The sequence below is a fragment of the Mus caroli genome, unplaced genomic scaffold (genome assembly GCF_978045245.1).
Source record: "Mus caroli unplaced genomic scaffold, Mus_caroli_1 scaffold_10, whole genome shotgun sequence".
In the NCBI taxonomy this organism is placed as follows: Eukaryota; Metazoa; Chordata; class Mammalia; order Rodentia; family Muridae; genus Mus; species Mus caroli.
Genome location: NW_028227265.1, coordinates 34,240,193 through 34,252,291, shown reverse-complemented (window position 1 = coordinate 34,252,291; position 12,099 = coordinate 34,240,193). Strand labels below are relative to the sequence as shown.

General features: G+C 48.8%; 1 protein-coding gene and 1 long non-coding RNA gene across 2 annotated transcripts in view; one reads left to right on the top strand and one right to left on the bottom strand.

The window, feature by feature from the left end:
- Cngb1 (cyclic nucleotide gated channel subunit beta 1) overlaps positions 1–12,099 on the bottom strand; it is a 65,943-nt gene that overhangs the window by 19,305 nt on the left and 34,539 nt on the right. Inside the window, exons 16-20 of the mRNA XM_021169699.3 lie at positions 10,390–10,552; positions 7,332–7,439; positions 5,457–5,614; positions 3,941–4,096; positions 2,649–2,857 (exon numbers count right to left, since the gene is read on the bottom strand). Of these exons, the coding sequence (XP_021025358.1) occupies positions 2,649–2,857; positions 3,941–4,096; positions 5,457–5,614; positions 7,332–7,439; positions 10,390–10,552 (794 nt within the window). The remainder of the gene's footprint in view (positions 1–2,648; positions 2,858–3,940; positions 4,097–5,456; positions 5,615–7,331; positions 7,440–10,389; positions 10,553–12,099) is intronic.
- Positions 2,796–5,519, top strand: LOC110299823 (uncharacterized). The gene is made up of 3 exons (XR_002378523.2): positions 2,796–2,855; positions 3,282–3,328; positions 5,459–5,519. It is a non-coding gene; the product is annotated as an uncharacterized LOC110299823 (long non-coding RNA).

Genomic DNA, 12,099 nt, shown 5'->3' with positions numbered 1-12,099 from the left:
AGCTCCTGGATGGAGGAATGGAAGAGCTTGGAGCCTATTCTCTCAGTGCTCAGCTCCTTCACAGGACTGCTAGCCACTTTATTTGTGAGGGGCTGACAACTGCTCTGATGGGACCAGGGCGGGAGGCTGGCCCAAGGCTTCCCTTTCTGGCATATGCTGTCTGGGCTTATAACAGGCTCTTTAAGCATTTAAGACTCACTTTAATTCATGGTACCTGTTGTGACATAACATTTGCAGCCTGCGAAGCAGCTGTTGGCAGAGCATTAATTGCTATGGCGTCCAACACACAAGATAAAATGTCCAAAATCTGAACTTCTAGAATGTTAAATCTTATTTTGCCCATTTTTGAGTGAGCAAAAATCTCAAGAATCTCGACCGTGGATTAGTTCTACTTCACGCAGCTTAATAATTAGCTTCAAAACACTATTTGCTTTTTTTCTTTAATGTTTGATTCTTTTTGCTAAAAGATTTATTTATTTTTCTTCATGTGCATGCATATATGTGCCTATGTGTCGCAGGTACCCACAGAAGCCAGAAGAGGGTGTTGGATCCCCTGGAGCTACCCGATGTGGGTGCTAGGAACTGAACTTGCATCCTCTAGAAGAGCAGGAAGTGTTTATAACTGCTGAGCCATCACCCCCCAGAGCCCTTGACTCGTTTTGTTTTGAGACAGGGTAGACCATGTCTCTATGTAGACCAGGCTGGCTTCAAATTTACAAAGATCCTCCCTGCCTCTGCCTCCTGAGTGCTGGGATTAAAGGGTGTGCTACTATGCCCGGCTCCCTCTTAAGTCTTAATCACTATAGTGAAGTGGTAAAAAATCTTTCTTGGGCTGGAGAGATGGCTCAGTGGTTAAGAGCACTGACTGCTCTTCCAGAGGTCCTGAATTCAATTCCCAGAAGCCACATGGGGGCTCACAACCATCAGTAATGAGATCTGATGCCCTCCTCTGGGGTTGAAGACAGCTACAGTGTACTTATATATAATAAATAATTAAATCTTTTCTTGAAACAAAAAACTCTCTCTACCTATTACTTGTTGACTCCTTATCACTCCCTACACACACACACACACACACACACACACACACACACACACACTAATATGTTAACTGCCTGACTTCTTCCATGAACACTTAACAGCAAGGCAATGTCCCTTTTCAAAAAAACTCTAATCCAAAAGAAAAGGCCACTTAGAAGCTGTTTTAGAGGAGAGCCCCCCTCCTTTGCTGTAGAGTGGATTTGAAAAAAAACAAAAAGAACCCAGAAAAACAGCAGGGCATGGTGGCACATGCCTGTAATCTCAGCACTTGGGAGGCAGAGACAGGCGGATTTCTGAGTTCGAGGCCAGATTGACCTACAGAGTGAGTTCAGGACAGCCAGAGCTATACAGAGAAACCCTGTCTCGAAAAAACAAAACAAAACAAAACAAAACAAAACAAAACAAAACAAAACAAAACAAAACAAAACAAAACAAAACAAAACACCAAAAACCAAAAGCCAAAAGCCAAAAGCTGTGGCCTCCCTTCCCCCAGCCTGGAACCTGCTTGCTCAAGGGTGGAGCTACCTGCTCATTCGTCCTGCCACGCCTACTGCTGGACCCTGCCTTTGCTGCCTGGAGGCACACACGTGTTTGTTCTGCTATTGGACCCTGAGTTACTTGGCGGGAAATTGGGTTCCCTCCCCCTTCCTTTATAACTGAGTGTCTGAAAATAGTAAAATTGAGCTTTGATCAGGATCTTGTCTTAGCTCCATTCATTCTTCCGCCCCGTCTAGATTCCTCTCTTTTCAGCTCGAACTGCCATTCTCAGTTGAACCGTTTGTGTTGTGGACTGCGGGCAGGCCGCAACAAAAAGCCAAAAACCAAAAAACTTTGCAGTAGACTGACCCAGGGAGTTGGGCAAGAGCTCTAACACTGGGCTACACATCCAAGCCTCAGTGTGAACTGTGGAAAGTGACTTGCTCACAGCAACGGGAAGTGGGGTGCCTGGTTCTCTTTTCCCTTTCTTTTCTCCTACACCTCTCCCAACCCCCAACCCCTACATTTTTAAGACATGGGTTCACTACTCAGCCTGGTCTAACCTCAACTTTACCTGCCTCAGCCTCCTGAGTGCTAGGATTACAGGTATATGACCACCAGGGTCACAGTTAGGGCTGTGGTTTCCTCACAGGTACAGGGCTGGCTCACAGAGCAGATCGTCTCCGTGTCCTTTGCAGGACGCACTCAGTTCCCCAAGCCCCCTGCATCTTCTAGTTCTCACAGCAATACCTGTATCGCGGTGGGAGCTGCTACCACCCCATTCACAGACGAGGATGCTGAAGCTCAGATGGGGATGCAGCTAGAGTTTGAAGCAGGTACACCTGCCCCAGATGCCATTCTCTGGACCACTTCTATAACTCAGATTGTCTGGGAACCAGTTCATCTTTGAGTGGTATGCAATGCACATAGTGTGTTCAACATGCAAGGGGTGAGAGGAAAATTTAAAAAAAAAACAAAACAACAACAACAAAAAAAAACCACTGACAGCGGCTCCCGGGATCTTGTTCATTCATTTTGTCCACTGCTCACAGCATCAGAGGTCAGTCTCCTGAAGGCCCTGGCTGTAGGGTCTGCCCCAGCCCCCCCCCCCCGCCCCGCCCATGACTCACAATGATGTCCCCGCCTTTGACAAACTGTAGGCGCATCTGGAACACGGTGATGTCCAGGAGGTAGATGAAGTCACACAAGTAATCCATGAGGAGCCAGAAGTGGATGTTGTCTGCCCGCTGGTACGGGAAGGCCCAGCGCACAGGGATCAGCCAGCAGTTCCAGTTCCAGGCCAGCACCACAAAGAACAGCCACAAGATGTACATGAGGTCTGTGGGGGAGGGGGGGACAGGGATGGGCTTGAAGGGCAGCAAGAAAGTGCCCCCCCCAGCAACTGTGTGTGGATTTCATCACTCAGAAGATAGACAGACAGATGGATGGACAGGTGGATCAGTGCATGAATGGCTAGGTGGCCGTGGAGGTCCCTGATAGACCCTAAAACATCAGAGTCTGCTGAGGAGGGGACATGGTGGCACTATTGGATAATGACTGTTAAGGTTCCCTTCTTTCTGAAATTTGAAAAAGAAAAATGTTTTATTATATTCATTATTTATGGGGTAGGGTGGATGTATGGGTACCACAGCCCATTTTGGAGGTCAAAGGTCACACCATGTGGGTCCTGGGGATGCCAGGCTTGGAACTAGGCTATCTTGCCAGCCCATGAGTAAGCTTTGGCAATATATTTTCTGTCTTAGAAAATCCAGAGCAGCAGCAAACGACACGTGGATGGATGGACAGACAGGTGGGTGGATCACTTGGTATCATTGCAGATCACTAGAGATCACTTGGTATCTTAGAAACCCAGTGAACACCAAGAGTCAGAGTCCTACCCCCAAGTGACTCCCTGTTTAACTTTGAGGAACTTCCTCTCTGGCACCTGTCATGGTCTTTTTGAAGTCACAGGGACTCACCAGCTGAGAAGGCAAGGGACTCCAGTGTAAACTGTGAAGTGTTGTGCACACATGGAGGGTGCTGGGCCGGAGGACTATGGAATGGGCTTATAGAGGCTCATGGAAATTCACTTCAGACTCTGATGAACTCTGACTTAACTCCTGCTCAGAGCAGGGGTCCCAGGAAGGAGCCCACATGGCCAGATTAGAAGACTTGGCCTAGGTCAAGGTGAGGAGTCTAACTGGCTGCATCTTAGGGTAGCTCACATTCTTCTGTGCTTCAGCTCCGTTGTCTGTAAGATGGCCTATGTTCCTAGTCAGGGCCTTGTGTTAAAGAATCAGGCAAGGATGTGTGGAATCATTTTGGAAAGTATAAGGAAGGAGTCATGGACCAAGGATGTCCATGGTACTGGACCCTCCCCCTCCCATATTGCATGGGAGGGACTCCCTCCAAGGGAACTCACTGGTCAGTGGGTCGATACTCTGGGGGAACCGGTACATCTTCCAGGGCCTGCGCTTGAACTTGCAGCAGAGCATGTCGCAGTAGTGTTCCTCCTCTGCCGCCTCTGCCTCCGCCGGCTTCTGGGCTGGGTCTGGTTCTGGGGCCTTCTTGGCCGGGGCTGTGGGGATGACCTTAGTGACCATCTGGCTCAGCCCTGAGGCTAGGGAAAGAGTCCTACCCACAGAGCTGGGACTTCAGGGCCTCCCCACTTCCTAACATATAACTTGCTTATACACTCTGGGTGCAGAAGGCCAGTATGCTTCTCTGGAGCGAATTCCATGGCCCTTTCTTTCTTCCACAGCAGTCTGGAGTCCCCAGCAGCTCTTCCTAGACCCCAGATGTGTGTGTGTGTCTGTCTGTCTGTCTACATCTGTGTCTATCTGTCTGTCTGTCTATATCTGTGTCTATCTGTCTGTCTGTGCATAGGCAGACCCTTTCTTTGATCCTTGGATGGGTGGAGTATTTTGTGCCTATGATCTCTTCTTCCTTATTCAGAACCCTGAAGAACTCAGCATGGGGACATGTTGGTCCAGACTTTTCAGAATAGGACTCAGTTCCATTCTCTGACTTGAGACTCAGTCCCTCATGGGTCTGTGGTGCTTGGTGACAGACGCCTTTGCTCTTAGGTGTCCAAACACAGCTTCCAGGGTTAGGAGTGTGAAGTCAGGCTCTATTAACATGTCTTGGGCACTTGAGTCTCAATATACAACCCTTGTCAGAAAAAAACAAAAAAACTAGAAACTATCCCTGACAAAAAGCTTGTGCGTTCGGCTAGGGGTGGTGGTGCAGGAGGCAGAAGCAGGAGTATCTCAGTGAGTTCGAGACCAGCCTGGTCTACAAAGTGAGTTATGGGCCAGCCAGGGCTATACAGAGAGACCCTGTTTTTAAAAGAAAAGAAAACATGTTCATTTTCCTTCTCTGTCTCTGCTTCTCTCTATGGAGTCCAAGTGAGGCTGGTCCCAAACTTGTGATTCTCCTGCCTCAGACTTCCAAGTGCTAGGGATTCCAGGCATTTATCACCTTGCCAGATGACTCCTTAAAAGAAGGGGACCTTTGGCGACCATGCTGGCTCACACCTGTATTTCCAGCCTTTGGGGGGATTGCCATGAGTTCCAGGCCAAGTTGGGGCTCCTGAGTGACTTCCAGACCAGCCTGGGCTATAGAGTGATCTATTCAGGTGACCCCAGCAAGGCATGGATGCCTCTGAACATTAAGACCATCTGCTTCCAGAGTAGCTATGCAAAAGTGAGATAGACATACCAGTCGCCATGCCCTGTGGGAGGAGGCAGACGAATCTAAACCACTGGCTTGTGGGAAGGCCAAGTTCACCTTTGACCTTCTTCCACTCCTGAGTACATACCTAAGCCCCAAGCTTTTCTCATAATCCCAACTATTTGTTTATGCCGTCCTCCCCAGTTCATGGGGTTCCGTGGACACCCCATCCACCTTGGCCTGTGGCCATCTCTATCCCCACTCACAGGGCTTGGGGCTCTCCTCATCGGAGGTGACGTCAGGGTCGATGAGCTTCTCCTTCACCTTCTCCGTCCGCTCCTTGAACATCTTCACCAGCTCCTGGAGCCGGTCATTGATGATGGCACTGTTCTGGCTGGCGGTGGAGGCTGCTCGGTCCTGGCCACTGTGGGGACACAGCAGAGGATGAACAAGAGACAGGAAGGGTCCTCAGGACCTCAGGCCTGAGCTGGGTAATGTCTGTGCCTAAGGAAGGTCAATCCAACATTCCCCTGGCAATGTCAGACCCACTCTTAGATTCTGAGTAGCTGAGATTATAGTCCTATGTCTACATGCATGGTTGAAGTTTTCTCTTTCTAGTTTTGTCCAGAACATCTTATAAGCTACATGGAGATAGCAAAGCCAACTGTCACTTGGGTCCCTGAATGATTGCATGAAACAGAGCCTTCCACTGACCTGAAAATACACAATGGTTAGTGCTGTGACTGCAGCATAGGTGACATCTTGTCATTTTAGCCACTGAACCATCAGGGCCTGTTTGTCACAGAATCTTAGCCTACCTACCTAATACAAGAGTCTCCATGTTGATCTCCTTACATGTCCCCAGGGTAATTTTTATTATTATTTATGATTCCTACCATATTTTTCTTACATTAAACCAGACCCTTGTCCCTGCTCTGCTACATAAAACACAATTTCATTGTGATTAAAATGTCATCTGGAGCCGGGCGTGGTGGCGCATGCCTTTAATCCCAGCACTCGGGAGGCAGAGGCAGGCGGATTTCTGAGTTCGAGGCCAGCCTGGTCTACAAAGTGAGTTCCAGGACAGCCAGGACTATACAGAGAAACCCTGTCTCGAAAAAAAAAAAAAAAAAACAACAACAAAAAAAAAATGTCATCTGGGCTGTGTGAGATTTGAGGATTTCCTGAGCCTATCTTTTCTAAAATGTCTACATTTCCAATAAGTACAAAGTGAATACAATTACGGAGAGAGGCCAAAAAGATGGCTCTGCAGATAAATGTTTGCTGCACAAGCCTGAGGACCTTCATCCAGAGTCCAGTGCACCAGTCGGAGAGAACTGACTCCACTAAGCTATCCTCTGACTTCTACATGTACCATCGCACATATGTGCTCCCTGACATCATATACACATACCGAATAACAGCAAACACGTTAAAAGTCAAATGAATACAATTGTGGATAGAAAAAAAGCCAGAAGGGAGAAGGCAGGCTTGCTTTTAACACAGGGGTCATGGCCGGAGAACATGGTAGGGTACCTCCAGCCAGTGTCCAAGGCTGGGCACTTAATATCAACCAGGGTTACTGAAAAACTCCAGGAAAGTCTAACACAGTCCTGGGGACAGTTAGATGCCGGGGACTCAGCTTCCTGTGCCGCTACCATGGCCTCCAGTCGCACCCTACACCCCAGCTATCACAGTCTCCAGAATACTATGGGAATGCAGGTTTCCAGAGCCACTGTCTCAGGCTGTGTGGAGCCTGGGGATCTAATTTTACAAGCTCCAAGGTAGAGACCTACAGCAGAGCCCATGGTCTTTCTCTACCCGCTGACTTATTTGGAGATCAGTGCCAAGATCTTCAGTGGGGGAGGATGCTTCTGCCTAGGCATTCCTTCCTCTCTGATCCCTGCTGGAGTGAACACATCTGGCCTAGAGTCCAAGTCCACCCTGCTAAGTCTGTAGAACCCCTGGGCCAACCAGGAAACCCCTGTGCTTGAGAACTGGCCCTGTCTCAGTGCTCCAAAGAATGAAGTTCACCTAGTGTGGGGTTCTGAAAGCCCCACCTCCCCACCCCTGTTCCTGCTCCTCTCCTTGTCTGCTCGTCCCAAACCAGTGTCTTGAGACTCGGGGGTGGCTCTACTTACTCAGCCTCCTGTGGGGTGGTGGGGTCTGACCAGGCAACCACTGGGGACTCAGCTGGTGACAGGGCCTTGAGCTCTTCGGCCTCATCATCCTGAGAAGGTAGCTTCTTCCTATAGAGACCCAGACAGGTAAGGATCCTTCAGAGAAGGCAGGCTAAAGGAAACAAACATGGCTGCCTTGGAGCTGGTTCCTGGGAGGTGAGGGGGCCTGACTTGGGACCTCAGTTTGCACAACTCTCAATGGCCTGGTCCAAAGTGAACAGCTTAGACTCTGATCAGGCAAACTTGGAGTCTGACCTCAGCACAACACTTAAAGTGTAAGCTACTTCCATTGCTTCCTCTAGAAATGACACTGAATCTACCCAATGAGAGAAGGAGGTATTTGTTCCTCAGTCAAGTCTCTGCGTAAGTGTCCTTCTGCCTCTTATTCTGATCTGAAGTCCCCAGCGCCTTTGTCACGCTTCCCTCCAGCTGTGACACCAAGCCATGGAGTCTGATCACCAGCTCATAGTGTGACTTTGAGCAAATCCTTCCTTCTTAACTTTGGACTCCCTGAGAATGAGACTGAAGTTATCTAAGGAAGCCCCTGTCGTCCAGGAAGCCATGACTGTTGCAATCGGAGCCACTGGTATCTTGTCTGATTAGGTCTGAAGGTCCATAGGCCAGAGCCTGGGTAGCATGAGCTGTGAGCTGGGGGTGTCCTTGGGGCTAATCCTCTGGACTTTCCCATCCTCTTCCTCAAGAGTGGGGATGAGTTGCTTTGTGGGAGAATCCCCAAAACCTGGGAAAGAAAGAAAGCCATCCCCAGGTTCAGAGAAAGATCTGCTAAGGGTGGCGCAGAGCGAGTCAATAGAGAGACACAGGATGGTATCTGGTGGATACAGGTCAGGGTAACATCTAGGGATGATTCTCTGTGAGTCTATGTATCTTTGGGTGTGTCTGTTTGTGTCTGTGTCCATGTGTCTCTTTCTCGTTTCATTTTTCATTTTTTTGTTTTGTTTTATATAATTAACTTATTTATTTATTTACTTATTCACTTTATATCCTGCTCACTGTCCCCTCCAGGGGCCTATCATGTGTCCTGAGCTGGTTTCAAGCTTTTAATCCTCCTGCCTTAACTTCCTGAGTGCTGAGATTAGATGCACAGAGTTTAGAAAGAAACATTTTATAAATTAATGTCTGCAGAAGAGAAGAAGGGCTATTTCCTAAAGACTTGTATTAGCACATAAACACAAAATGCTCAGGGCTCACACATGGACCAAGAATCTAGGAACATAGATAGGCATGTTAGTGTATGACGGCAACATGTTAGCCCATCAAGTAAAGTCAGAACACCAGGGAACAAGATGAGGGCGCCAGTCAGTGGTGGCCCACGCCTTTAATCCCAGCACTTGGGAGGCAGAGGCAGGCGGATTTCTGAGTTTGAGGCCAACCTGGTCTACAGAGTGAGTTCCAGGACAGCTAGGGCTACACAGAGAAACCCTGTTTCGAAAAACAAAAGGAAAAACAAAACAAAAGAAGAAGAAGAAGAGGAGGAGGAGGAGGAGGAGGAGGAGGAGGACTTAGGGCTTAAACTCGAGTGTTATACCCCAAATGGGAATAACATGGCAATGCACATGGGTGGACCTGCATAGAAGGGTCAGCCTTTAGGACACAAACAATAAAAGTTAGGACATGTGTGATGGTTTACCTCCACAGTCCCAGCACTTGAGGGGCAGAGCAGGAAGCTTGTGAGTTCAAAGCAAGCCTGGACTCAGTGATGAGACACTGACTGAGAGAGAGAGAGAGAGAGAGAGAGAGAGGCAGACAGACAGAGACAGAGAGAGACAGAGGGAGAAGGAAGGAGGAAGAAAGGGAAGAAAGGGAGGGAGGGATGGATGAAGGGAAGAAGGAAGAAAAAAGGGAAGAAAGGAAAAGGAAAGGAAAGGAAAAGGGGAAGGGGGAAAAGGGGAAGGAAAGGGGGAAGGGAAGGGGAAAGGGGGAAGGAAGAAGGGGAAGGAAGAAAAGAAAGGGAAGGAAGAAGGGGAAGGAAGAAGGGGAAAGAGGAAAGAAAGGGGAAAGGGGAAAAAGGGAAAAAGAGAAAAAGGGAAAGGGAAGGGAAAGAAGACAGTGTAGCTACAGAGTTTGCCCAGCTCTGAGGACAGGACACTGTGCTGTACTCAGTTCCACTACAATCAGCTAAGGCACACAGGATAGTCTGGCTGTGGTCCTTAACCATGACATGGCGACAACACAGCAAAGCAGTTTGGTTTAAAAGTGAGACCCTGGGTACTGTCTGGGTACTGTCTGGGTACTGTCTGGGTACTGTCTGGGTACTGTCTAGGTACTGTCTGGGTACTGGGACAAGATGCTTCCATGGGTAAAGGTGCTTGCCGCGTGCAAAACTGGAGGTTCCATCCCCAGAACCTCGTAAAGGCAGATGGAGAGAATCCATAGCACAAAGTTGTCTTCTGACCCCCAAATGCATGCCATGGCACATGCTCACACTAAATAAATGAATGGATGCCATATAAATGGATTTTTAAATTGTTAAGACATTCTGGGAGCGTGAGCTTTTGACTGGGATGTGAAGTCCTGAATTAAAAAGAAAAACTGAGAGAGGAAAAATAAACAAGATGTAAGTAGGACTCTGGCAATTTATAAAGCACACGGAAGCTTTAAGAAGCAATGTGCTGCCAGAAGGTAGACTGAAGCAAGATTTAAAAAGGGGCAGAGAGCCGGGCATGGTGGCGCACGCCTTTAATCCCAGCACTCGGGAGGCAGAGGCAGGTGGATTTCTGAGTTCGAGGCTAGCCTGGTCTACAAAGTGAGTTCCAGGGCAGCCAGGGCTATACAGAGAAACCCTGTCTCGAAAAACCAAAAAAAAAAAGGGGGGGCAGAGGCTAGTTGTTACATTTAGTGTACAAAGCATCCCTCTGTCTTGCAGCTGAGACTGCTTCTCAGTCGGGCAGGCAGAGGAGATCTGAGTCCTGCTACTTCCCATCTCTATTGTCTGCCCCATCTGTCAAACCTGCTAGCTGCACAGCTCAGATAGAGACGCAAGCAAGTCATCATGGGTAACCTGTGGCCTGGTGCAGCAGCGCCGGGAACTGTGAGGGTGTCCGACTTGACAGGAGACAGTGGTGGTCTCTCAGGTGGAGGGAGTGTCTCCTCTGGGATGAGGGGGCCACTATCAGCATCCGTGTCTTCTACCTGGAGCTCCGGGTGCTCCTTTGTAGCTGGTACTGTGGAGAGTCAGAGAGAGAGGCCAGGTCCTAGGGCTGTCTTTGAAGGGTTTCTCCTCACCCTGGGCCCCCCCCCCCCAAGCCAAGCTCCATGCAGCCTGAAGCCCTCTGCGTGTCTCTACCACCCCAAACCCAACCCCAGGAGCTGGAATTTTAGCCTAAATGTTCCAGAAATCAATCTCAATCTCTCTCTCTCTCTCTCTCTCTCTCTCTCTCTCTCTCTCTCTCTCTCTCTTTCTCTCTCTTGTCAGCTTCTCAGCATGGAAATTAGCAGTGATCTGGGGAGGCTGGAACTAAATGTTACCCAGACAGGTCCATCTGTTCCCCTCTGAAGGTAGGAGAAATGTCTCCCACACCTGTAGAGAAGGGTAGAAGCCAAAGCCTTGGATTCTTGAAGAGACTCCAATTCAGATGTATTTGCTGTCCTGGCCATGTGTCGCCTAGGGACCTGCTTTGGAGGGTATTTACATCTATAGCAGGAACACCCAGAGGTCACCTGCTGCCTATTTGGACCTCTGAAAAACCTGAGTCTTCTTCCTCAGAATCAGGTACTTCCTGGGAGGGCCGGGGCATGACACCTTCTAGGCTACAACACTAGAGTCAGCAGGCTACAGGCCTGCTCCCCAGCAAGGCTGGGAAGTACTCTGAAATAATTGTCCCTGGGATGTTTCTTTTCATGGTCACCACGAGAAATCTGGTGCACAGCTTACAGCTATACAATGGGAAGGAGAAGGGGCCTCAGACCTGGGCGTTTCTTTTACTAAGTCATCAACCCCCCCCCCCATACACACCAGGAGGACCACCAAGAATGGGAAAGGTTTAAAAAGAAAGCTGAGGCAGATCATTTGCTATACTGACAGAGGTCCTCCAGGCTGAGGGGAAGATGATGAGACCTTACCTGCTGCCCACTACTCCCCATGGAAGGAGAAGAGGAAAAACCCTAAAGGTTAACCCTCAGGGTTCCAGTACAGCTCCCAGCATGGTCTCAGCTCTAGGCCCAGGATAGCCAGTCTGCTACATCCTCAAGAAGTCTGACTCAAGGATCCAGGCAGGGGATGCCTCTTCCCCCACACACACACCACACCCCACCCCTGCCTGCTTTGTGCAGGACTCCACCCATCACGTCCATCCCCCAGCAGAAAGAAGAAACAATCAGGCAGTAGAGGGCAGCTCAGATGAGATAGTTTATATTATATTGATTTCTAGACTAATAATGCTAGAAACAGGAACATTAAAATGTTGTGTTTGCTGTGAAGCATTGCAATGTGCTTATAGGTCAGCACTCCCTCCCTCCCTTTTCTTTCTTCTTTTGAAGTTTTAAGAAAACTACATTTATTAGCTGGGTGGTGGTGGTAGTGGTGACGCACGCCTTTAATGCCAGCACTTGGGAGGCAGCAGCAGGTGGATCTCTGAGTTTGAGGCCAGCCTGGTCTGCAGAGCGAGTTCTAAGACAGACAGAACTACACAGAGAAACCTTGTCTTGGAAAAAATAGTTTATTTATTATGTGTGGAGTAGAAGTACACACTGGTGTGTGTGTGTGTGTGTG